Raw genomic sequence first — 27,642 nt, forward strand, 5'->3', positions numbered from 1 at the left:
CCACAGAAAGCTTCTCCTTGGCGTTCCTGCAGATTGCGCATCCCTCGCATCCTCCAGGCGTCGGGCCACCTGCTGCTGAGCCTTTGCCCCACAGGTGACCTTGGTGAGGGGGCAACTCTCCATCCCGACCCCCCCCCTACCGAGGCCAGGCCGACTGATGGAGGACAACAGCCCCCCCCCCCCCTTCAACAACACCCGCTACAAGTTGAAGTGTGTCAGTCTTGTGTCACAAAGACACAACAGAGCCCGATGAACTGCTCCCTCGCAGCGAGAAAACACAGATATATCGACCTGGTGCTGAAACGTCAATAAATCAGATTAAACGTGAGGTTAATGGAGGTGATGGCGGGTTCTGGTGGGGACCGGGGGGTCGTTAAACATCATGTGAGGGGGAAACACCCTCCGGTCGGACTGGAGTCTGACAACACAGCCTGCAAAACAAGTGGCTGGCGTTAGCATGCTGGCTAGTTAGCATGCTAGCGAGCTGGTTAGCGTCCACACGGGCGCGAGGACGTCTTCCTCCGGGTTGAGGCACACATTACGACCCGGTGTGTTTATAAGGGGGAAATGGCGCTGGGGGGGATTGGTACACGTTGGATGAGCTCCGGTGGAGAAGCGGCGGTCGGTGGGAAACTTACGAGCGAGCTTCAGGTTCGAGCATCCCGACGAGCTGGTGCCGGAGGCCTGCGGGACCCCGGACTTTCCTGTGCTGCTCCCCACGGCAGCGGCTGATCCGGCGGCGGACGCGGCGGCGGCTCCCGGAACACCTGGCGGCTCAGCAAACGAGCTGGTCCTGGGCCGCCCGCTGCCGCTCATTTCTCTGCGCAGGGCTCAGGGTTGATTCCTCACTATGTTCAGCGCGGCGACCATTAACCGAGAGCTCCCAGCGGCGGACAAATCGTGGGAAGAGACGCCGAGGATCACCGCTCCCGCTGCCGCCGGCTGTCTGGACTGTTGCTAGACACCTAGAAACAGAGCGCGCGCAATGCCTCCTGGGAGATGAAGTCCAGCGAGGCGAGGCTCAGCTTGGCTGCTCCGGCTTCCTCAAAGCCCAAGAACTACAAATGTAGAATGACTGCTCAGTGGATGTAGGCCGAGGAAAACAATAATGTATTAATATATCTAATTAAGATAATAAAAAATACATTTAATTAGTTTTTAATCTTATTTTAAAACCTGACTGTTACTTCTTTAGATGTTTGCAAAATTATAATGACATTAACAATAACAATGCACTAGAATAACAACTGCAATATTAATTGTCAGTGGATGTACGCCGATGAAAAATCTATTTATCTGATATAAATGTTATTGCAATAATAAAAAGGTACAAAATATATTTATTTCAATAAAAAAAAAAATTTAAACTTGAATTTGATCTTATCATAGATTATTTTTTACATCAGAAGAGGCGCTGGTACATAAATAAGCTTCTAGTCTTATTTTAAGACCTGAGTATTATTACTTTAGATAGACTATAATAATTCAAAAAGGGATTTAACCCTTATTTTAAAGTATCATGACTGACACGTGTCAGATTAACCTTTTTGCGAACACCATTCAATTTTACAACTTGATTTCCCTGAAACCTGGAATTTCTCTGTTATCATATTCTATTGAATCAGTGATGCAATGTTATGTCTTGAGTAAACAAGGCACAATGAGCCGGGTCACCGCCACCTCCTGTGTCTCTGCCAGTACGTGAAGTTCTTCCATGAGGTCCCCTTACCTCAACCCACCTCTCACCCAATAGGGCCTGAATCTGAAAGGCTCACGCTAATCCAATGAGCTCCCTCCACACTGAGATGCTTGATAAAGGCCTGATGGAAAAGAACACACTGTATGTTCCAGGGATCTGGGGCCGGTGGTCGAGGTGGTGACCTCTATAGATTCTGTCCAATAGGATACAGATAAAGTTGTTTGTGAAATAATAAAGTTGCCTTCGCTCGTCTCTCTCGTCTCTTGCATTATGATTTTGGAGAGAGCAAAGTCAAACTAGAGATGCAACCCTGGCCCCGTGTTTGAGACAAGACAAACATGTGATGCTAAGACGTGTGAAATAGACAAACCGACACCAGACATTGTGTTAGATCTTTAATATTTTCAATATTTAGTTTTTTTTTGTTGTTTAGAAATATTGCACATGGTCAACATGCCTGCTTATGAGATAACACTCACCTCGCTCATCCTAAAATTCCTTCTCCAAAGTAAGGACAGTTTATTTTTAAGCACAATCATACATTGTACACGCATACATGTGTGTGTATGCACATATGTCTGTGTGGGTGCGTGCGCGCGTGCATGTAATTGCACATGCATGCAGATGGACACTTTACAGCCCTAACTCCAAAGAGATGTGAGTTGATAGTCTTCTATTACCTGTATTTTGTTTATATATATATATATTTATATATTTTATATCCTGAATATATATTTCATATATATCCTGAATCAACTGGGTTTGATAACAGTCAAGATGACGGACAAAATAGTCGTGGTGACTATAAAAATACTGTCTCTAGAGTAGAATATAGAATGTAGAATACAATGAAAAATATACTATTGATAATGTTGCTGTGTGGTGAACGAAAAAAGGTTGGTTGTGTTAACACGCTACCTGCATGTGCCAAAACATACACACACACCCAAACACAGACCTAAATGCACATATATAGAAATACCGGTATATATATTTTTTTCACACATCCAACTGTATACAGAGAAATAAAAGAGATACCCATTATAATAACTACCCCCACTCTTCACTGAGGAAGCAAAGAGCCAAAAAGTGCTATTTAAAAATTGTCTTTGACTTTTAGTAAGTTATACTCTCTATCTCTTCAACAATAACAATAATCGTGTGATTCTTTTTTGTTTTCTTTTATACCATAGTTAAAGATAGTATCACAACAGCTCATTCCTCTCACTGACTGACTGCACTGGATTTAATATCTATGGCACAGAGCCTCCCCCCCCCCAAAAAACAGAGTAACCCACCCATTTCCATGAAAAAAATAAAATGTCCTATTGCACCATTTGATGGGAAAGGATAAAGTGTCGAGAAGAGGGGGGAGGAGGGGAGGGCTCCAGAGACTGCCCTCCAGGGCTGGTCTAGGATCTGCTTTCCCTGAACTAACCCTAACCAGAACCATCCTGAGCTACATAGCGCTTGACCCGGGACCAGTGCTTAAGGGCACTTTCTACCAACACTTGAGGGGGTTGAGGGACACGGGGGAGGAGGAGAGGGGGGGGGGGGGATCAGAGGAGTGGACTGAGGGACGGGGGGGAGGAGAAAGGTGGTTGATAACATACGGAACAAGGTTATTATTTTTTTTCTACTAAAACAATCTCTAAAAACAATACTTTCCTGATTTAACTTACGGCGGTCCCAGACGATGAGGGCCGCACAAATTGTGCAAACACCTGATTTCAACGTTTTACAAAACGACAAACGCCCCCTGCTCCCCCCCACTTCTATGTCTGGTGAGAAATTGTGGGGCAGGGGGGGTAGCGGGGAGGGGGGGGGAGAACCACCCCAGGTACGATTAAAAGTCGAGGGCCCACACACTGATTCTGTCCACTTCTTTTGTCCAGAGTTCCTTTTTTTTTGTACGATTTTCTTTTATGCTGGAGAAGAAACACAAGAGAGCCACGAGAGAAAAACAGGCCACGGTAAAACTGGTTATTTCCACAGCAACAATAACGAGAGAAAGCAACATCATATTATCCACGAGGAGATTCACAGAAGTTTGGTTCAAATTCTTCTTTTTCTCTCTGTTGGTACGCTTGTCTTGTTGTTGTTGTTGTTGTTGTTGTTGTCCTTATTAACTATTATTACTAGTATCTGTCTTCCTACTGCCAGAATCTTTCGTCCGATGAACGTCATCCAGTTTTCTTCTTCCTCTCGGTTTCCTCGGGGCTCGGTCCGGAGCCGGTCAGTGTCGAACTTAACGTTGAATCTTCAAAGCCTCACAACCAATAGTCTCTTTACATAATCTCTTTATGGTTTTTATGGGGAGGGGACCCCAACAGATATACAGACATATAATAATCAGCTCCCGCCAATGAGGACTCAGTCTTTCAAAATGGCAATAACTGAAGGTGCAAAGATTGGTCACACTACATCCAGGCTCCTGCCTTCTCTTTGTTTTACAGGAGCGAACAGATGTCATGCTTTCAGTTTCTCTTCTCACTACAATCACTAAAAACTGTGCAGGCCGATGGCTTGGTCAGACCAGGGTTGACTATGTCTGTGTGTACGAGTGCTTACGCTGCACAGGTGTGTCCGTGTCCGTGTGTGTGTGTCTGCGCGAGTACGTGTGTGTGCTGTGTGTGTGCTGTGTGTGTACGTGTGTGTGCTGTGTGTGTACGTGTGCGCTGTCTGTCCTGCAGCATCGAGGGGCTGTGGAATACCGGTGGAGGTCGTTGGGGTTGTGTTTGCGTCCCGACCACTGTGCTGAGGAGTGGAAGGGCGAGAAGGAGGTCGAGTCAATGGCATCTGAGGGCTGGCTGGCTGGCTGGCAACAGCAAACTGCATCTGCACGATAAATGACAAAGTGCCTTTGTGTGTCATGGTCCTTGGTGGCGGCGCCTGGGGATCGCTGACCAAGAGTAACAGTCTGATTTGGTAAGGATGTGTGTGTGTGTGTGTGTGTTTGTGTGTATGCTGGAGATTATCAGGGTTTGTGTGTGCCAGAGAGATAGAGAGTGTGTACCACAGAGTTTGTGTCAAACTACTGTACAAATGTGCAGAGATCAGACCTGGGCAAAAGTGTTAACTGAAAATACTCTGGATACTTCGGGGGAGAAACTCTCAACGAGAAGAAGTCGACTCGCCCGTTTGTTGAGGCTTGTTTTGTCTGATTAGTCACATCAAGCGCACCTTGAGGAGTTTGAATCTTTGAGACCATGTTCAAATGTCCTTCTGCCCAGGTCTGGTGGAGATTAGTGCCAGTAGAACAGGTCCTGCTGGAGTCCTCCTTAGTACTGGTTCAACACTTCCAACAACATTCTGTGGGGATGACACACTTCTCTCTCTCTCTCTTCTTCTTATCCTCCTTGAATCTTTCTCTTTGTCATCCTCTCCAGCTTATGATCCTTCGCTTTTCGGCTCCTCGGGGCTCCGGCTCCTGTCTCCCTGCTGCTCCGCCCCTCCGTCCTCCCGGGCTGATTGATTGAAAGAGGAGCTGTGGGACGGGGAGGGGTAGACGTCGGCCGACCCCCCGAGCTCGAAGGTCCCGGGCGTGGCCGTCTGCATGATCTTCTGACGCACCTCGCGGATCTTCAGCTGCAGACACACCTTGGTGGGGAACGTGTCTGAGTAGCGCGCCTGGAAGGCGGCGGTAGCCTGAGCTGCAGTGGAGAAGAGAAGGAGAAGGGAAACAAGGAGAGGGATTCAAACTTCATGATATTAAGTGTTAAAGAGGAGAAGATGCCCCTGCTACAGATTTGTTATCTCTGTAAACAGATATTTGCCTTTTCAGTGTAATTCAAGTCAAAGATTAATCCGCTGCTTCACTAAGTCGATCTCATCATGATAGATAGATGAATAGATGGATACTTTATTAATCCCGTGGGAAATTCAGATCATCCAGTAGCTTGTACACTTCACTGACATACATAAATCACATAAATCACATACGGAGAACATATTTACAGATACAGGAATGGAATGCAATGATGTGATTGTGTCAGTGTCCAGTAGGAAAGTGTTCTTGTGCTGCTGGAGTGGAAAGTACAATAAAATATAAAATATATATATATATAAAAACAGCAGAAAAACATATATATATAAAAATCTAAATATATAAGAATATGTAGTGGTAAAGTCTGTGCATGGGGCTAGTTTAACCAGTAAAGGGATGGACAGTGGGTTGGTATATAATAAAGAGATGAGAAGAGATGAGAAGAGTCTCCCCCGTCTACACGTGACCTACCTGATGGAAAGAAGCCATGTTCCTTAAACAGCTGCATGACCAGAGCCCGCCGCTGATCCAGAGTTCTGCGCAGAGACGAGTAGGGAACCCGCTCAAAGTCTCCTAACAGATCCTCTCCCTCCGTGCCTGGTGGAATACAAGAGGTTGTCACAGCACTGTCATAATCTCCTGTTTCTTCAGCTGAAGCTCCAGATCTGAAACCTGTTGTAGACGTGTCACCTGCTCTGTCGAAGGTGAAGATCTCTCCCTCACACTTGGCGGCGCTCTTCGGCGTGTTGGGCTCCGAGCTGCAGCTGGACAGACGGCGAGTCTTCCTCCGCGGGGAGCAGGGTTCCTCTGCTGCCGGCTCCAGATCTAGAGACATGTGAGTGATGGAGAAAGGGAATACAGAGGAGGAGGGGAGGAAAGAGGGAAACACGGTGAGAGAGGACATGAGTGAAGATCCAGATGGACAGTATATAACAATGTCTGTGCATCATAGGTCACTTGTCTCCTCCTCTCCCACTCTCCAGTATCTCACCGGTGGAGTTGCGTCTCTTCCTGCGGTAGCTTCCCAGGATGGCTCTGGGCGAGGTGGCCAGGCTCTGCAGGGTGGGCGAGGGAAGGACCTCCTCTGGATTAAACTCTGGAAGTTCAGCGAATCGCTCCTCGAAGTACGTCTCCGACAAGACCCTGCACGCACAAACCCCAGCAGCCACATCAGTTCCTCGCCCAGTAAGGAGGAGGTTAAACCATCGAGGGACGTCCTCTCAAGGTTCTCACATTCCTGGAGCCTTAGGGGCTTTCTCTGCTCCGCGGCTTCCCCACCACTCTCATACTCTCTAAATAAAGAACAGCAAGGTCGAGGACTCTGCCCACTCACATTCAGTAAACACAGAGTTTCCACAAGTGATTTATAAAGTTGGAGATTAAAAATGGAACCAAATCCCACGATGCATGAAAATCAGTGTGGAGTAAACTGAGTCCCGTCTCATCTTCAAGCTGCTTCACGTCCTCTGAACTCTCTCAGCTTGAGAAAATACAAACTGTTAAAATACAGGGAACATGGTCTTACATCGAGCCGAGAGCCAGACGGACCTGGCACACGTGTTTGTTTGGCTTTGGCAAAAGATCCTTTCACAGTCGGAATTGCTGAGAATGAGAAGAGCTGATTTGTATTGATACCAGTGCCAGAGGACATTACGTTTCCACTGCCGTCTGTTTGACTATCAGCAGGATTGCCCAGAAACTACCAAACTCATTTCCATGAAAGTTTGTGGAGGGGTGGGAACATGATCCAAGAAGGAACACATTACATTTAGAGTGGATGGGGATATACGGGAAGAACTTTCTTTAACATGGCGAGATAGGGCACTAGCCTTGGTGGAGCTATGTGCTCTCCCAGTGACACAGATGGGAAAATACCAGTGGCTCAAGTGTCATCACATTTAGTAAATTCTCAAAGGTTCCTTCCGACACCAAAGCCAGGATCGCATCGTCCCACTTACTTCTCCAGAGAGTCGGGTGTCTTCTTGAGCGGCGGGGGTCGGAACTTGGTCTTCTTAGAGGAGGAGGGGGGCTCTCGTTCTGCAGCTGGAGGGGGAGGGGGGTCCAGACCTGAGGAAAGTGGAGGAGGAGAACGAGGCCCAACCTGGAAAGAAAGTGTGAGAGAAAGAGAAGTATGATAAAAGTCTCATGTACAGTTTAAACTATATTTAAGATTCCTTTACACATGCATGCAGACATTTGAGAACACAAATGTCTGGGACAGTTTCTCTGAACATTTTCTAGATCGAGGTTCACAGACGTTCTAAGGCCACAAAACAACTTAGTATAAAAAAAAACATCTGACCTCGAACTGTTACCACAGAACTTTTAAGATCTGTGGGGTTTGATGAGACAAAGTTCTGGGATAGAGCAGATATCCAGCTTTCCTCACCTCTTTGCTGCTGTTGCCCAAGCTGTGGTCCTCCCTGTCCGTCTCATGGCCTCTCCTCTTTTCACTGCTCTCCTTCATCCCTCTCTCGTGCTCCTCATCCTCGTCGCCTCGTCTGTCTTCTCTCACTATTTCCTCTTTGATGTAGAGACCCTCGATGTCCTCCTCTTTTTTCACTGGAACACACGGAGATGATGTCAGAATTTGATGCAAAAAGCACAAAACCAAACCCTCAAATTGCTGATTTTGGAAAAATTTCAAATGGAAAGAGAAAATATAGTCTTGAAAATTTCAAGTGAAGACTAATAGCAGTAAAGAAAGTGCTGCTTTCATCCACTCAGGTGTAGGATGGCTTCAGACACGGAGCTTTATTACAGGAGGAAGTTGGATAAATCAAACAAAACCACAGGAAACCCTGACCTCTGAAATATTAAAACCGACCTGGTAAACCCGTGGTGAATTTACCTGTTACGTCACGGCTCATACAGGAGGCCACTGACATCGCCTGCCCTCCCTCCTCCATCTGAGGATCCAGTGGACTCTCCCTCTTCACCTCCACCTTCACCTCCACCCCCACGCTCGGCTGAGGGGTAGCCGACGCTGAGCCCTGCCCCCCTGTGTCCGATGGAGAGGCAGGGTTCGGGACATCCTGGGCGGCGGACGCTCCCAGTGTGGGCAGCACAGCGGTCACAGAGACCATACCGGCAGCCAGTGGGACAGGCGGTGCAGGGTAGATGGCAGTGAGTACCTGATGAAGAAGATTTAAAACAGAAACATCATAAGACAGACCTACTATTCAGAAATGAAGCCATAAAATGACAGAAACCATCTTTGAGAAAAAATGTATTTAACATGAAAATTGACTTTTTATGCTGGTCTGTGTCCTCTACACTAACATGGAGGAGGTGGGGTTTGATCAAGATGCTTTGGCTTCACTTTTGGGAGCTATCATGTCGTCCATCTTTATAAACAATCAGTGTTATAAGCAGTGTTTGTTTTAAAAGAGCAGGAAAAGGAAGGTTCAGAGGTGACATCACTGAATTAACAGTAAAAACTGACATGAGAACATTTGATTTCTCTGTTTATTCCTGCCGGACTAAAAAAAATGGATCCTGCTTCGTTAAATCAAAACTTGGCAGTTTAACAACGTTATAGATAAGATTTAAAATGCAGCACAGAGGCCAGGAGCTGCTGCCAATAGACTCATGTGTTTGTTTACAGTAATTCCCCTAATGTCTCCGAGCTAAAGTAGTGGAGACTCATCAATACCAGATTGATGAATCCAGCACCTACTGATTCCAGAGCTGTGTTTGTGTGTGTGTGTGTGTGTGTGTGTGTGTGACGGCCTTAATACAATCACTTACTTAACGTGCACTCTTCATTGAAATTGAGGAGTTTTGATTAATTCATTCACTGCTGGTGAAACACTGTTTGAACTCAGGCTGTTAAATTAGGTTTATTAATTCTGAATAGAGAAATTCATCAAAAGTGAAACCTGAAAGAAGACAGCAGTGATGTCATTAACATTCAAGTCCACCATTGGTCCTTAACGACTTTGGAGTGGATTGAATTTCTTACACCATTAACATCTTTTTGATATTTCAGTTTTTCAAATTTTATTCATAGCCACAAACCTCCGCACTTTTAAAACATTTCTGTAAAGTCCTTCCTTCGTCTTTACCTGACGACCAGCGGCTGTCGTGGTCGGGTCGGGGGGGATCTGTGGCTGACAGTTCGGGGGCGGGGCCAGCAGAGGCGGCGGACCAACGATTGGCTGAACCAGGGTTGGGCCGACAGGGGCGATGGTGGCGAAGCCCAGAGTCGCTAAAGGTGACGGCAGGTACGCAGGGCCTGGAGAGGGTGTGGCCTGTTGGGGCGTCGCTGTGGTGACTCCTGGTCCAGACTGGACATATGTGATCCTGAAGTGTCAACATGAGAATATTAGAAATCATAAAATGTCAAAAGTGCTTTAGTTTTATGCCTCGTTGAGCGAGAACACCGATACGATACAAAAAGATAAACATTTATACATTTAAGTAAAATAAAAGTGTGATTGTGTTGTTGTATATCAGGTGTGAGGCCTGTGTTCGTGACCTGGTGGGGGGGGGGGTCAGGAGGACGGTCTGTGGGGATGCCGCACCAGGAGCCACCACCGATGCAACGGTTACAGGAAAGGTGTTCCCAGGATGCACTGCTGCTGCACCACTGGGGTGAACGTTGGTCTGGACCACCGGCATGGGAGCAATTTGGATGATCTATGGGGGGTTAAAAATATAATTAACACAACAACCTCAAAGTACAACAAGAACATGTTGTACCAGCGACACAATCTTACAAAGTAACATCTGAACTCATATGTTAACGTGTTCAGGACAAGTTAAAGAGATCCAAAAGAAACAGGAACAAACTGGTATCGTTATCGATTGATCTTTTGGACATATTTAAACATTTAATCAGAGAAATGAGACAGAAGTTATTAATGTGAAATTATTACCCATTAAGGTTTATAAGTCAGCATTATTCCACCACTAAATCGAATCAGTTCATCTTTGAGTCCAAGAGACAAATTGTTTAAGAGAGAAATGTGTTTTTTGAAGCCACCGTGACCTTGACCTTTGACCTTTGACCATGTCAATCATTTGGTTCATCTGTGACTTGTACATATTTTGAAGAATCTCCCTCGAGTTGTTCCTGAGATTCCGACAACCTGAACTCCTCGTCTGCCATCAAACGCCATCGACACCTTCTTCAACACTTTCTACCTCGAAACATCCGTACCTTGTTTCCTGTCGCGGAGCCGTTCTGCACAGGAAGAGGCGGAGCCACCAGGGAGACGGAGGGAGGATGAGGAGGAGTAGACCCTCTTCTCCCTGTTTCCATGGGAACCAACATCTTGCTCTGCAGGCCCGGTGACTGGGTTTGGACTAATGAGAGAGAAGGAGAGAGAGAGAAGGAGAGAGAGAGAGAGAGAGAGAGAGAGAGAGAGAGAGAGAGAGAGAGAAGGAGAGAGAGAGAGAGAGAGAGAGAGAGAGAGAGAGAGAGATAATTAAATCACTCAGCGTGAGGAACAGATGAATCGAGGCAAGGTGAGGACAACACGTGAAGACGTGGCGGGGGGGGGGGGGGGGGGGGGGGGTGGAGACAAGCTGAGAGGGGACACGAGACTCATCGCTGATAACAAGGTGGAACGATTTTCTGTTGCTTCTGACTCGCATGAGGAGAGAGTGATGGAGGCGTGGGCGAGCGGCAGGCACTCACACTCGTAACAGTAGTGTTTCTGCTGTCAATCATTTATCTCTGGTTTATGTAAGCCAATCAAATCTATTTTCAGAGCTTCCCGCGGAGACGATTAACAAGAAGCGAGTGAAGGGAACTAAAGCAAGAAGGAAAATCACACAGAGATTTTATCTTAAGTTTTCATTGGACCAGTGAAAATACTTAGAACAAAAATCTGACTCTTTCGTTCTATTTCAGCCAATCGTGGGTCTCTGGCTCACCTCTGATCCCGGGGCTGGCTCTGACTCCCGCCCCTGAGTGCACGCCATTGGCCAGGGTGCCATTGGTGGACAGGGAGAGGATTTGCTGCTGGGTGAGTTGAGGGGAGGAAGGGTTCTCGGTGGGCAGGATGAACTGGACCTGCGTTAGCGGCTGGGAGCCAGAGGGAGGCGTGAGGGAGGAGAACGCAGCGCTGGGTTGTGGGGTGACGACCTGCACTGGGTGGGCAGCAGGAAATGACCCTCCCAGAACTATGCTAGTGACCAGGCTGCTGCCCCCTACAGGCGTGACACTGACGGGACCAGGAGGGGAGGATGAGGACAGGTACCCACCCCCTGCGGTGATTGGCAACTGCGGAGGTCCGCCTCCTCCAATGAGGAGAGTGGCTTTCTTGTCTTGGGGGAGGGCGCTGAGGGTGATGGCTCCTTCCATTGGCTTGCTGGCGATGGGGATGGGCGTGCTGGTTATGGGTCGTACCACGTTGGTCACCACAGTGGGAGCAATGCGGACGGTTCCGAAGACCTGGGTCACCCCCTGCTGGGCCAGGGTGACGGGAGGTTGGGTGCTGGGGGTAGAGAGTGTGATGGACAGAGAGGAGGCTCCACCTCCCTCTCCTCCACCGGCTTCCGTTTCCTCTCTCTTGGTTCCTCCCTCGCTCCCCTCCTCTCCTCCGTCTGTGCCTCTCTTTCGCTTCCTGTCAGACCCATCGTCAGCGCCTCCTGCTCCGCTCCCTTTGGATGAGGAGGAGTCGGCGGGAGGGATGGAGGGAGAGGAGGAGGGGAGAGAGGAGCGGGGCACTGGCTGGAAGCCATGCTGGAGGGAAGAGAGAGATGAAGAGAGGGAGAGATCAAAGCTGGGAAAGTTTCCATGTAAAGTTTTTCTCTTCCTCAACTTAAAGAAACTCTGGAGAAAGTGTATCACCTGCCTTACATATAGAAAAACACTGATAAGACAAAAACTACACTAAACTGAACTTAACCACAAGTCAAGCTCCATGAATATCGTTATCATCTGATCATCAATTTCAACATTTCCATTAATATCTCCTGTATTAATATCATGAAGAGGAGGGTGAACATTAACTGTAGTTATGAGATGATCACCTGTCCGTCTGGCTCGTCCTCGTCGCTGTCTGTTACTCTCTCTTTACACTTCAGGTCGATGGAGCCTTCGGCACACGAATCCTCTGAGGACGAGACACAGATGATGAATATTTATTTTACATATATTAACAAATGGGAGTTAATGAGGGATTTCATTTGCAATCCACTCTGACCCAGCAAATCTGCAGGGCTGCCTTCAAACTGCAAGTGTCCCCATCAAGCAAACAACAAAAATGAGACTCACTAAAGCTCATAGATTATATTCTATCAAGTTGCACCAGCTCTTACACACTCATATAAGATATCAGTCCCCTAAATAAAGATCCATGAGTTATTCCCTGGGAAATATCTGTTAACGAAAGTAAAAATAAAATCCCTGGATCCGCCCCTTTGACTGTATCCAAGCCAAAATTCAAGTTCTTTCTTGGTTCATGTGCCTTCCACCAAGTTATGTGGAAATCTGTTCAATACATTTTAATAAGTCCGGCCGAGAAACAAACAAACAAGTGGACAGGGGTGAAGCTCTGAGTCATCCGGGGTCCGGGGTCACCAGATGACTCAGGACGGCTGGAGTTGACCCACAGACGTCTCTGTGGAAACTGGAACCATCACCCTGTGGTTATGAAACATTGCCTCCCTGCTGAGTGTCTAACTCACCCATGACATCATCATCCCCCTCGCAGATGACCATGCGCTCTTCATCGCTGGTCATGTCCTCGCTGACTCTGCTGTGGTACAGGGACAGAGGTGGGCGTCGGCCCTGGAACAAACTCGCTCCGTCCTCCTGCAGAAACAAAGTCGTTTTTTTGTCAATTGCCGATTTGCAAAAAAGTCGGAGTGTGGATCCCGACCTGAGCAGGTTGGTACCTGTCGGGTTCGCCTGCGTTAGGACAACTATTTTGAAATGATGCTCGGGTCCAGACACGATGCCTGAGCTGATTGTTTTACATCCGTTGGGTTCGGGTTGGGCTTGTTCATTGGACGGGTTTGAACAGAAAATGGCAGATTGAGCTTCATTCTGCTCCCAACACCGGCTTCCTGTTTGATTTGATATGAATATTAACGTTTTATTGCTCCGTTCAGAGTTATTGACCCGGTATCGACCCTCTCGAGGACTCAGACCTGCAGAAGGAGTCTAGCTAACAAAGGCTAGCCGAGTCTTTTCTAATCAGAGCCTCCACTTTTTGAAACTCGCTGTCCATTGGACTTACACAAATCTTAAACTTTACTTTTCATGAGCGCTCTAACAAATAATATCCTCTTATTAAAACTGACTAATCCTAAATATAACTGGATCTGTTTTATTGTTTTATTTTGTCAGCTCCTCGAACCCCGAACTAGAGAATCACTGAAGTGATCGACAGCTTCATGTGTGTTGATGAATCCCAGCAGTTTGAGTTATAGCTTAAGAAATGTTGTATTACACCGAGGCAGCTGAAGCAGACAACATATTTTCAGTAGGACACTGATTATAACTCAAAACTAAGAAAGAAAAAGCCTGAAGTTCAGAAGAAGAACACATCAGACAGAAGTAATACAGCTATTATCAAAGCATGCACGCTGTATATATATATATATACGGCTTTGCCACTGGCATCAAACATACGCCTTCAAACAAAAGAGCTCACATGCAGACCTCCTCCTTTGTGATTAACGCAGTTTTCAAACCTTCAAAGACTCTGAGGGAAGTAGAAGGTGAAACCTTTGAAGTCGGAGGCCGAGCTCCCCCCCAGAGGCTTCAGTGGGTTTTCAGCAGCAGCCGCTCGGGCCCTCACACAAAGAGCCCGGCGAGCGTTCAGTGGTAGAGTTCAACACAACCGCTGTGAAGGACACACGTCTGCCGTCTGTGAATACACTCGCGCATCAGCACACATTTCGCTGCGTGGGCGCTCCTATACACACACAGGCACCGCCCCCCCCCCCCCCCTATTATTACTTTAGTCTGCTGCTTTTATTGTGTGCATTTTTATTTCTTTAACTTTGTTCTCTCGGGTGCCTTTTTGGCTTAAAAAATACTCAAATGAAACTGAACAATCTTTACTTTCCTACTTGTCAGGTCACAGGGATCCTGATCCACGCACTGATTGAATAACACGGCTGTTTTTCTGACAGATCACACATTCTCCAGTCTCCAGGGCCCCCCCCGCCGCCTCGGAGCTACTGATTAACGAGCTCGTACCTTCTCCAGGTCTCCCTCGCTCTGCTCCAGGGTGTGCACGGCACTGTGGGAGAAGGCCCTGGGACGGGGTGGTTGCCCCGCGAACAGCCCCCCTCGACGCTCCGACCCCCCCCGGCCAGCCCGGGCCTGCTCCCTTCCCCTCCACCGTCTGGGCCTCGGAGAGCGGATCTGCAGGAGACACAGAAGAAAGACTCTTGAGATGAAAATAACTCGGTGAATCATCTCGGAGTGAATCAATAAAAACTTGGAATCATGAAGTCCTCTCCAGCGCTTGTTTGTAATGTCCTCACTCTTGAGGTTTCAGCTTATTGCTGTGTGAAATGCAACAGAAAATGGCTGCCATAGTTTATAGATCCATAATGCTTAAAGTCTTTTAAAGTCATCGCAGGACATAAAAACGCACAAAATGAGGAATTAAACACATCACTTAATCGACTCACCTATACTGTCGGACATGCTCCTCTCCCGCGGCTCCTTCGGGGCCCCGCGGCCCTCGGACAGGGACTTCCTGCGGTCCTTGTTGCACCACTTCCAGTCTGGATGAGCTCTGAAGTGGGCCTCCTTCACCTGGAGGACGACACACCATCCTTCTCTAGTTTCTGATCATGCACTGTGAGCTGCTGTAGCTCCGCCCCCCTCCGAGGCCTCGAATAAAACCCTTTTTTATCTGCTTCCTCCAGACACCCTGCAACTGCTGCTTAACATATCTTCATGAAACTATTCACTACACTGGAGTTTAACCCTGAATGATAAACGGTAGAGATTAAATAGATTGTGTGTGTCTACCTGGAAGGCCAGGTCGTGGTACTGCTGCTTCTCGTTGGGCCCCAGCGCGTACCACCACTCCCCCAGGATCTTGCTGACCGTCCGGTTGTCCTGGTTGGGATGTCGCTGGTGCACCAGGGCCCGGTGGCGTTTACTGAAGATCATGAAGGCGTTCATGGGGCGGCGGATGTGGTCCTTCTCCCTCTGGTTGGGGTTCAGAAGAAAGTAATTCATCGTGAATGGTTCTAAAGATTTTTAATAAGCAATATAATATAATTGTCCCTTTTGTGTGTATGGACTGACCTTCCTGTCTGCGTCCTTGGGCAGGGCGCTGAGGGACTGTGTGCGTCTCTTCATGGGGCCAGAGGAGGGCGCTGCATCGTTGGCCACACCCGGGGAGAACCTGCGCACAACACACACACACAAAGAAGAAGTGAAACTGAGACTCCATGAGAGATGGGAAATGAAGGGAGATTCTTTTCTGAGGAACTTTCGGGAAAGCTACAAGAGGGAAAAGGACCGAAGTGGCTTAAATTAATATTGATATAATAACGACCTTCCTAAACCTATTTAATATTTTAGAGAGCAATATTTTAAGTGTTTTTAAGGCCCTTAAAAAACTGAAAACCAGGAGTTAGAGGGGTTGTCTTCTCACAACGACAACAAACCGACCTCAACTCTTTTTAAATGTGTTGACTTCACTTTTTTAACACCGTGCATCTGTGTCTCTGCACAGGGACGTGGGCAGATAACAGGTGGAGCCACTGCTGCAGCATTAGGAGATTGCCGAAGCGTTTATCTCAGCGGCCTTTGTGAGCACGGCGACCCTGAAACATTCAAAACCACACTACAAGCCAGACAGCCACGCAGCCGTCTGAGTCACTCTGAAAGAGCAGCAGCCCAGACGCAGCGACCGAGCAAAGCACAGAGCGAACATCTGCTGCCAGACACAGCAGCTGGAGCACAAGTGGCTGCTCCTCATTGTTGGTTGTTTCTTTTCGAGATTCCAGTGACAGAGGCGGATTTCAAAAGCACCTGTTTCCCAGTGCCGGGTCCCTGAGAGTTTGTCAACGCGACTGATTCAAACTGAAGAGACGAAAGGGCGGTGGATATATTCTACAGTTACTATCGGCTTTCTACTGAGTCATCACCAGAGTCGCAGAGAGGAAGCAAACAACATGGAGGAAGCATTTGCTCAATATGAGTTCAGAAGTGGCACTGAAACAAGTTTTTAAAGCACAGAAGTTTAACTTAGGACTTTGTTTTGTTTTGTTGCTTCTCCATGGTTCTACATACGTGAAATATAATTTATCAATTTCTTTGCAAAAAATAGTTTACATATGAACAGGAAAATATTCAGACTTTAGATTAAAAGAAGTTGATGAATTTAGAATAATTATCTAAATAGACGGATACTTTATTGAACCTCGAAGGACATCTATGCTACAAAATAAACGGACCAGGTGACATCCCACTCAATAAGTCACTGATTTGTTAATGTATGTTAATAATATGAAGATATAAATAACTGCACTTGCAAGACAACAACACCTCAATCTCAATATCCAGACGACATTTTGGCTGATCTCTATGAACAGTTACCTGTGGGCAACCCTCTAAACTCTCTCTACTCCCCACCTGAGTTTAAATTCAATCTTTTCTCTTCTTCCTTGATTCAACTGGACGTCTGCAGCCCAGTGAGACTTTGATAAACAACACAATAAAAGATAAAAACTTCAATGAGCAAGAGATGAAGTTTACAGAAAGGCCCCTTCATGAGCTCTGGCCCTCGACCACACCTGGACGATGCACTTACGGGTCATCGGTGTCACTCTCTGTCTCGCTGTCAGCCCCGCCTCTGTCTGTAGGAGGATTGTCATTGGTCGGCGGAGGGCGTGACGGAGATCCCCTCTCCAGGACCGGAGGGCCGGCACGTCCGTCACTCACCAGGGCGACGGCACAACGAGGCTCTGGAAAATAACAGCCATTCATTTGCCGGTTAGTGAAAAGCCTGATGACATTGTGTGGTGTGTGTAAAGGCGCGAAACACAGGGTTGCCCTACATGCAGCTCTATTCTGGCCAAGTGACTGTGGGAGGTGTGATTAGCTCTGAATACATCTGTGCTATAATGTGTTGCAGTAGTAAAAGAACATTTCATCCGAGGTACAAATGAATCCACATTTAAAGGAAATGTTTCCTCTGTACACGACAGTATTTGGTCTTTAAACCTATTAAATACAAGATTTAGATATTGTTATTACAGGTAACTGTCGCTGTTTAGATTCTTTCTCTTACTGGGATTACACAGATCACAGAAGACGGAGAATTGAGACGTCTGTTCTGATCTGAGATGAATCGTGTGAGTCTGAGATGAAGAATTTGATCCTTTTAGTCATTTCCCCAAAATACTGATTCATCTGATGCTGACATGCCAAAACAAAAAAAAATGTCACTATTATGATCTTTAATAATTAAAACAATCTACAACTCATAAAAATCAAAGACCTAAAATAAGATGAAGCTGTTTGGAAAAGAAACTTCAGTCCTCAAATTAGTTTTTAGATTATTTGATGTTCCCACCAGTCAAAACTTTATCAAAATAAGAAATAAGTCCATTAATAGTTTTATATAAATTATTTGACTGATATTATATTTACACTGACTGTGCAAATGTTTTGGGAAACAATGATTTGGCTGCTGGTTCGTAGAGTGAGTGTTTTGGCCGTCGTGAATTCAGAAACAGCAACAACACACTGTGTGGATTTTACTGTGGGAAATATTTATTTATAATACAGAGTAAAATATAAATATATATATATATACTGAATCAGTCGTCTGTGTGTCGTGATGTCATGTCCAGAGAACAGGGGTCAGTTGCTACCTTTGCTCTGATTGACAAGCGGTTGGCCGTCGGCGGGCTGGGCGGCCGCTCCTGATTGGCTGGGCTCCAGGAAAGGGACGAGCGAATGCCAGGGGAACACTGGCACCGACCGAGGCTCCACGTTGGTCCAAACTGTGGGAACGTGAGGGAGAGAGAGGAGAGAGAAAAGAGAAACGTCACCGTGTGCATCCACCTCAGTACCGGGCCCGGTGGTCCGCCCGGTGGTCCGCCCGGTGGTCCGCCCGGTGGTCCGCCCGGTGGTCCGCCCGGTGGTCCGCCCGTGAGACGTACATGACCGCCACACACTGTGCGTTCAGAGGAAGGTCCAGAGACTCTGGATGGAGTTGTGTTTTCTGTCACAGAGCACACAGACCCTCCCTCAGGATAATACCAGTCGCGGGGTCATGGGGAGGGAGATGTGATGAGGGAACCAGTATTATATTCACACGGGTTCCAGAATGAAGACCAGTCGCTGTCTAGACCTGCTGCTGCCGAGCTTCGGACTCTGAACTGGACTGTCTCTGCAGTGGGAACCATTTAAAGCCAGAGTACTTATACTAATCCTACAACTTCCTACAAACAAGTGTACAAGTATAAGCACAGATACAATTACAGCAATGGACACTGTATTGTCTACTTTGGGAAGTCCTTCACGGTGCAGTGGCACTTCCTGACTGATGTATTTCATTTGTAAAGACCATATTCACAAACTAGAATTTAGTCTGATTCTGAGTTTCACAATGAAGATTTCATCCCCGACAATCTGAGGCTTGAACAGTTTCATCTCGGTGGAAATAAACTGGATCTGAACTCTGCAGCTGCGGCGCTGAAACGTCCAGTTTCTGTTTCCCTGGATAAGTTTATAATAAAGTATTAAAAGGCTCTATATATAGCCAACCATTCGCTGGCTCATTTAAAATGGAGATCCAGATACTGCTGAGTTGGACACGGAGGGAAATGTAAATACGTCCGTGATGCTCTGCAGCTGCTGCTGGTTTGGTTGTACACACCAGTGACTAAGATCTGTTCAAAATGCTGATCTGGTGACACATGACTTCTATCACCGCACTGTGTGACCTTTGCACAGTAAATGCTGCTGTTTGCATGAGCAGCCTCAGCTGAGGAAGTGAGGGTGATTCCAGCGCTCCACACACAGAGAGGCGTCTTTCTCTAGGTGGACGAGACCAGGAATAGAACTGATGACGTGTCTCAGTGTTAAACCCACAACTGGTCCTGTATGTATCTTTGAGGGATTTAATGGCTGGCTCAAAAACACATCAGCAATAGTAAACCCTTTTTTTTTTGTTGAGATTGTGCATTTTGATTATTACCGTACTTTTCACACCTGGAGCTCTGAACCAAGCTTTGTGTCTTTGTTCCATTGTTTCCATTTGATCTGGTTAGTTCTGGGTTCACATAGTAACTTAGGGCACTAGGGCACTAAAGAGTTTTGTCTGACATACATACGTCCTGATGTCATCACCAACATGGGTTCGTTTCCCTGTTATAATGTTTAATGGCGTCTCAAAATGTGTTATCACGCTGCAAACAAACCAAACCAGGATTCAGTTAAATCTGAATCTGACACCAGCTCTTTTTGTTAGACTACATTTTTGTGGTCTGTGGTCCGAGGCGCCTTTCACACCTGTTATTTTGGTTAAATTGAAAGTTTAGGAATGGAACTGGAGATGATGTTTCAAAAAATTAACCAACGTGTTTGAACACCATCGACGGGCTGAAGATGAAAAGAGAAACACGATGTCTTTCTTAAGGGATTATTAAATCCTCCTTTAAGGTGTTTAAATAATACGACTTGTGATTCTCCCAACTTTCAAGACAGACCTGCCGACACCCCCGAGGAGGCGAGGCATGAATATTCCAGTGAAGAGCACCGACAGGAGTAAGTTGTGAAGAATATCAAAGAGAGAAACACTCCTGAGGTGTTCATCTTCCTCTGCTGGTGGGTGATGAACACATGCACCTGACGGGTCGAGCATCTTCGTGTTTTAAAGTGGGAAAAAGATGCAACTCAACTGTAGATATCCACTCAACTTAGGACAACACATTACTACCACTGGGGAAGTTTCGGAATAACTCCTCCTGTGTGTGAAACCATTAAGGAAGCTCCTGAGCCGTGCAGCGACGTGGGACATCAGGATCTTTTCCTCGCTGAACGCTGAGATGCGTTCAAAGACAGCAGTAACGAATCTAATGCAGCTGCACTTGAGCCGCTCTATATTTGGGAGGGATCTAACCCCCGGGGGCCGACGCTGCTCTCTGCCCGTGTGTGTGTGTGTGTGTGTGTGTGTGTTCCTGGGCCCGCTGTGGCTCGAGGTGTTGTTAAAAAATGTATGGTGTCGGGGAAACGCTACGCTTCAGAGGCAGGTGGCTGCTGGCGGCAGTGTGAGGGCTGTGAGAGGGAGAGAGGAGTAAAAGTGTGCGTCTCTAATCAGCTCGGCTCTCGAACGCCTCACCGCTAATTCCACCGGTGGAAACGGTGTAGCCATGACAACACGCCGGCAATACGATTACTGCTCCTGCTGCCGAGAGACGAAGCTCGTTCACATGGAGCTGGACCTCCATGCCCTGTCTGAGGCAGCTGATTGTCTGGGACGCAGAAATGAGGGCGTGGGTGTGTTTGTGTGTAGTGTGTGTGTGTGTGTGTGTGTGTGTGGGTGGGTGGGGGATGAGGTGTTAACGTCCTTGTTGCCCTCTGTACTCGTGCTCTAAGTCTTACATGTCTAGACATGTCAATATTCTCAACCTTTTAAAGTTTCAGTGGAACGCCCTTTATCTCTGTCTCACACACGCACACACACAAAACACACACACAAAACACACACACACAGGCACTGAGTAGCTACACACATCTCACACAAACTACACAGTGAGCAGCAGGTCGAGGCGGCGGCGGCGGATGAATTACAGCTTTTTCTGATCCTCACTGTTTTTCACTGCCAAGACATTTCATTTTCAAGAAATTATTATTTGATGAGAAGTTGGTTATGAGATAGTTATATTAAAATTAAGAGAGCAAAGATTATTATATTCTCAAACTGTCATTTATCTAAACAGAATTCTGCAGCTGTGAACATTAGTTTCCTGAGTGTACACATGTTTATTATAATATAAGTGTTTTGTATATATCGATGATTCTGTTTGATGATTTTTTTGAATATCTCTCTGCACGGACTCCAGCACATTTCTTACACTCTCACTTTTCAGCTCTAGAAAGAGTTGCATCACAACGCCCCAACAAAGAGAAGTCCTGCATTTTAAATGGAACCATCTTCCTTATTCATATATTCAAAGTAACATTTCTGAGTTTGGCCATACTGTAATATCACAAGGTTGGCATGGAAACAAGCACACAGTATGTGGTGAACCCGGACACCTCTTCTTCTCAGCGGACGTTTCCCAACACGCAGCGCTGTGCACGCAAAGCTGGCAAAATATTTTCACAACAGATTTTTGCCTGAATAGACGCTTTAGAAAGCAGAGGCACAGAATCTCACCAGGTCCCTTTTCATCCCTCACACAACACTGTGCTCCCTCGGAGGTTCACAGGGATTCTGATTCTTATAAACTGAGACAATAAAACAGACTAAACTTCCATAAAACACCGAAATGTACATGCAGGCCCTGAAGTAGACTGAAGCAAGGGGCACACAATGTCCCTGGATGTCCAACAGCCTCTTCTACAGTTTATATCTTGTTTACCTGTGGCTCTTCCTTTGTCTCTGTAACTATAACCTGATGAATGCAGTTGCCTTCACCCTGAGTTCACAGCGGCGGATTTCATGAGCGCATTTATCCAACTCGCTGAAGAAATTAGCATTTCTTAGAAAACAACCGAGTGCGCAGCCCAAAGCAACAGAATATATCTCAACTACTTATATAATACTTTAAAATAAAACACACGGGATAACTGTGTAGCTCAATAAACAGAAGCTGATAGGAGGGGAACTTGTGCTTTTCTTACACGGCTGGCAAACAATAGTAGAGTGTACATGAGTCATAGCCATAGCACTCTGATGACACTCCTGTAACCTGAGAGAGACACTGAAAGTGAGAGGCACTAAGCCGGAGCACATAAGGCAGAGCTCATCCCTTCCTACTCTAAAGCAGCAGAACTGTAGCTCAGCAGACTTTGTATCTGACGGGAACAAAGGTCAAAGCCACAAAGGCAGGATGATGTCCCAACCCCTGTCCCCGTCCTTCCTTACCAGTCCCTGGGCGTCCCATGATGATTTGCTTGCGTGGAGCCGGGTGAGGCGACTCGGCTGGCAGTATGAGTGGCAGCAGGGCAGTGGGAGTGGGGTGACAGGCTACCGGCTGTGGCAGCGCCCCCCCAGAGGGGTCCTGGTGTCCCTCGGGTTTCCTCTCCCTCTCCCTGCCTCCAGAGCTGGAGGACGACAGGACTGAGCCCGATGAGGTGGACATTGAACCGGGGGTGGAGGGGCTGGAGAGGGACGCGTGGCCGACTGTGGCGGGAGTCAGGGACTGGAGGGAGACATTAAATAGAACTGATTAATAGGAATAATATGTATATTCTCTTTAAAAAAATTATAGTCAACTAAATGTAAAATAAAAAATCAAATGTGCCGTCAGTCTGGGTCTCCATTCACACAAGTTGGATATTTTGAGTTTCTGACAAAGGTAAAGAACTTTAATAACTTCCACATTTTAAAGTATAAAAACCTTATGAATCAGTAAAATGCAACTTCAGTATTCATTCATTCTCATAACGCAAATAAGAATATTAAGCTCAAGACAAGCCGACCCCCTGACACTTAAGTAATAGAGTTGGGTGATTGGATGATAAATGTCCTCATAAAGATGTTGTTGTGCCAGACGAAAAAAACAACAAGAAGTTGTGACTTTCTTACCGAGCTGGAGGTGACCAGGACGAGTGTGGGGCTGCGCAGGAGAACGGCCCCGTTGGTGGTGGCCCCGTTGATGGGAACAGGCGCCTGCAGGCCGGGGGGGGATGTGTGCTGGGGCTGGCTGTGCTCCCTTGACGTGCTTCTCTCTCTCCTTCCTAACGGACCGTCAGAGAACTTGGCCAAGGGGACATCAGGGTTGCGGACAATGACTGGGGAATCACGAAGGGGAACAATGCGGCGTGGTGACGGTTCCTGGGGCAGTGGGGAGGGAGGAGTGGGCGAGACCAGCATGGGCGGAGGTGTGGAGGCGGCGGAGGATGGTGGTCTGCTGGTGGCGCTGCGGGACCGGGGGAAGGAGAGCGAGGAGGGAGTTGTCGGCTGACTCAGTGGGGAGAGGACCCTGAAGGCGGCGGGGCTGAGGGCCAGGAGTGGCTCTCCCACCATTCCTCCCGCTATCCCCACAAGCTGATGATGCTCAGGTTTGGTCTGGTAGTCTTGGACTGTAGGCAGTGGAGGGGGCGGGTGACTGTCGAGCTTTCTTTTGCTGGGGCTCATGGGGACTGTAAAGGTGAGGTTGGTCTGAAACGTGGGCACGATCCCCGACAGGTGCCGCTCTCGCTCAGCACCCGGTGTACCCATCTTGGTGCCACTAAGATGGCGATGGCGGCGTGGGGTGAGTGAGGAAGGGGCAGTAATGGGGCTGAAATTGGCAGGACGAAAGCCGAAGAGCGGAGAGGGTGAGGGCGATGGGGTAGGGGAGAAAGGGGACTGGTTGGAGATGGGAGAGTACGAGGGTGTGCCTGAGCGGGAGCTCCCCAGGGAGACCAGCATGCTCGCTGCCTCGCACTCATCAAAGTCGAAACGAGAGAGGTCCTGAGGAAGCAGAGAAGGAAGGACTAGACGGGGACGCGAGTCTCCTCCACGGCTGCTGGCCTCACTGCTTTCCCGTGATGTCTCGTCCCAGTCGAACTCTGAGCTGGCTCTCCCACCACCAAGACGGAGGTCAGATGGCGTCAAAGTCCCGGTGCTGCTGGCTCCACCCCTCTCCCGGCCACCTCCACTGGCCTCCATCTCCTTGGTCCTCATCGAGAGGTGTCTGGAGCAGTATCCTCTGCGCTGAGACTCTTTAGAGCAGCCCTCCCGAGAGCACAGTCTCCTCCACTGCTTTCCATTGAACTTCTTACGGATGCCTGTTGGCGTGCACACCACATCTCCCTTTTTGTACTTTTGCTGGGCAGCTGTCAGTGGGGTGCGGGAGCGGGAAGAGGAGGAGGAAGTCGAACCTGATCCAGATCCACCACCTGCTGCTCCACTGTTAGAGCCTCCGACTGAGGCTTTCTCTACTCTGGAGGAGGATGCAGTGGAAGAGGAGATGGGAGGAAGAGGAGGGAGCTGGGGGGTGGTAATGATAGCTCCTGCTGCTGCTGGATCAAGGCCTAACAGGATAGGTGAAGGAGTAGGGTGGGGGTTCAAGGCTAGGTGGGCGGAGGGGATCCCGATGCCCCGCACCACAGACAAGTGGGGATTGAGGTAGCCAGGCGGGGGCTTAGAAACAATGTGGCGGTGTTGGGGAATTGCCATTGTTTTGGCTCCAGATATGATCGCCCCCATTGGGACCATGTTGAAGTGGGACACCTCCATGTCTTCTTCAGGGGTAAGTGGCATGTATGGGTGATGTTGCTGCTGTTGGTGCTGCTGCTGTTTTACATTCTCCCTTTCTCGTTCTCGCTCTCGCTCCATCTCTCTTTCGTGTTTTCTCTGGAGGTCCCTCTCCCTCTCCAAGTCATTCTCAATTTCCCACTCTCGACCAGGAGCCAGGCTGAGAACTGACACTGGAGTAACTGGGGAGGCAATACCGTGGCCTGATGTGGAGGAAACAGGGACCATGCCTGGGTAGGGAATCCCTCTCCCCAGCACTGGCCCCACTCCTGGGGCCATCCCCCGGCTCAAGCGGCACACTTCCTGCTCCACATCCACCTCCTCCCTGTCCTCTCGCTCCCTTTCCTGATCTCTGACCCTGTCTTCTTCCTCTCGTCCTCCTACAGATGGCAAATCCAGGTCCCAAGGCGGCACCAGAAGACGGAGTGTTTGCCGGGAGACCCACACTGCCTGGGTAGCAGCAGCTGCCACTGTGCCATCTTCCTCCTCCTCCGCAGAGCGAGGTTTTCCCTCAGACAGCAGGACACGGTATCGGTTGGCCACTGCAGGGTGCGTGTCGATCTGAGTCACCACACCTTCTCGGTACAACTGCCAGTGACCCACACTGCCCTCCTCATTGCCAAACGGTACGCACACACGGGTACCAATAGGTATAGGATGGACACCAGGCGGGGCGGCATCTTGGATAATGTCCACCACCCCTGGGGGGCTGTCATGCCGATACGGATAACGACACATCATCTTCTCCCCATTCAGTTGCACCTCCAGGCTTCCAAATTCACCACTGACCTTACGGACCACCCCAGCCCGGAACACCAACTCTGAACTCCCCCCTTCATAACTCCTTTCGTCTCCTCCCTCCTCGTCACTTCTTCTCCTCAGCTGACGAGCAAGGACTCGTTGATTCTTCAGCCCTTTGGCCAGAGCGTCTGACAGAGCGTCCGGGAGACTGGATGGTGCGTGTGCAGACATCTGTGTGAGGGTGTGTGTGTCGCCAGCCACCTCAAGGTCAGCCGAGTGCTCGCTGGCAGTGTCTGTTGAGGAGCAGCGTGGCAGGGGGGGCGACACTCGCTCTGCCTCTCTCGCCCCTTCACCTCCTGCAGGCCTCTCCACTCCCAGTGACAGAGTGGGGGGTCCTGGGGAGCTGTCCAGAGGCCCCTCCCTTCCCGTCGTCCTGCTGTGGAAGTCGTCCAGCAGGCTCCTGCTATGAACGATGCCATCGTGGTGCGCGATGCCGACGTCACTTCCTGAACTCGTGGACCCGTGGTTAAGGACGCCGCCGCTCAGATGAAGAAGAGGAGGCGTGCTGGAGGCAGTGTTGCTATGATTACCAGCAGTTGTAGACAAACAGTGTTCAGAGGTGTACTTCTTCTTGGGAACACGGGCCTTGAAGGTGGCCGTCTTCCGGCTGGAGGCGGGGTTTGGGCTGTTGTTGGCGGTCGGTGTACTACTGTTACTACAACTGCTAGCACCACTGTCACTGTGGCTACTGCCGCTCACAGCCGACCGCACCGATCTATCGTCCGAGTGCGTCAGCGATTTCTCCGAATCTATGGCGAGCAATGCCGTCGTCTCTGACGGGCCCTCTCTGTGAAGCCCCTCCCCCTCCGCAGTGTCCCGCTCTCTGATTGGGTCTGCCTGAGAGGAATCTGAGTGCGAGTTAGAAGAGAAACAGGAGGAGGGCGTTTGGTTTTGTGGGGATCTGCTTCTGTCTCTGTTCTCATCCGAGTCTCTCTTGTCTCCTCCTTCTGGGGCCTCCCCCGCTCCGCGACGCTTGCCCCCTTTGGCCCGGGTAGAGGGAGGCGAGCGGCGGCCCTGCTTTTTAATCGGCTTCATCTTTTCATCGAGCTTGTCTTTTCTTCCAAACAAGTCTTTTTATTTATTTATTCCCGAGAATCTCTTGCTTGGCGCTCCTCTCTCGCTCTGCCTAGTTTCTATTTGCCTCCTCTGCAAAGCCCCCTCTCTCGCATCCCGTCTCGTCTTTGTTGCGCGACTTCGCACTCGTCCACTTTATTCCAGAGACCCTGAAAGAAAGGGAACAGGGTGTGTGGGTTACTCATGTGACGATCACATTCAAAGCCTCATCACCACACGAGCACAGCTACAAACTGCTGGGCTGTGACAAGGGAAGTGACAGGCTGCATCCAAATCAAGCATCTGCCAAAACATCCACATCAAAGCCCTTCAAGATAAAAGCACAATGGGACCTTGTGCCATCCTAACAATGTAATAAACAGTTCCACGGGAATTTTAAGAAATGCCCTCCCTGCTAAACGCTGCCCCGTCGTACTCGAGTAGTAATGAATGTGACTCATCCACAAATTCATTACACATTAATTCATTACATAACAGGCTCTACTCACATTTCACGAGGCCTGCATCCATACCAGGTGCATAATAAAAACAGGAGACCATATTGTCGGGTAAACACAACGTAGGCTTACAACACTGTATGGAAATAGTGAAGAGCAATTTGTCCAGACAAGCCTTTCTGCGCGCACACACACACACTCACACACACACACACACTACTCCTTGGCCGAGGCGGTAGAGGCGGGGGAATTCCTTCTTCACTCACAAACTGAAACCCTCCCTCTCTCTCTCTCTCTCTCTCTCTCTCTCTCTCTCTCTCTCTCTCTCTCTCTCTCTCTCTCTCTTTCTCTCTCTCTCTCTCTCGCTCTCTCTCTCTCTCTCCCTCTCCCTCTCTCTCGGTGGCGACCTTTATCTATGTATTTCAAAGCAGAGTCAATCCGCCCCTACAAACTCCATTTCCTGTGGAAGACCATTACCTAACTTCCCGTTACTTTACCCCCCCTCCCTCC

The 27,642-nt window shown here is 48.4% G+C and overlaps 1 protein-coding gene across 1 annotated transcript; it reads right to left on the reverse strand.

Moving 5' to 3' along the window:
* Positions 1-2,081: 2,081 nt before the first annotated feature.
* On the reverse strand, positions 2,082-27,594 carry LOC128462051 (protein capicua homolog). Its single transcript, XM_053447293.1, is given in 23 exon segments — positions 2,082-5,352; positions 5,937-6,062; positions 6,156-6,290; positions 6,457-6,608; positions 7,424-7,566; positions 7,855-8,027; positions 8,317-8,599; positions 9,533-9,770; positions 9,946-10,106; positions 10,630-10,775; positions 11,349-12,159; positions 12,450-12,532; positions 13,107-13,233; positions 14,629-14,737; positions 14,739-14,796; positions 15,069-15,195; positions 15,415-15,597; positions 15,697-15,796; positions 17,210-17,363; positions 18,276-18,407; positions 22,502-22,778; positions 23,165-26,844; positions 27,184-27,594. Coding segments are annotated over 22 exon segments (7,473 nt in total). The 5' UTR covers positions 26,657-26,844; positions 27,184-27,594; the 3' UTR covers positions 2,082-5,089.
* Between the last annotated feature and the right edge of the window lie 48 nt (positions 27,595-27,642).

Source organism: Pleuronectes platessa, chromosome 18 (assembly GCF_947347685.1).
Source record: "Pleuronectes platessa chromosome 18, fPlePla1.1, whole genome shotgun sequence".
In the NCBI taxonomy this organism is placed as follows: domain Eukaryota; kingdom Metazoa; phylum Chordata; class Actinopteri; order Pleuronectiformes; family Pleuronectidae; genus Pleuronectes; species Pleuronectes platessa.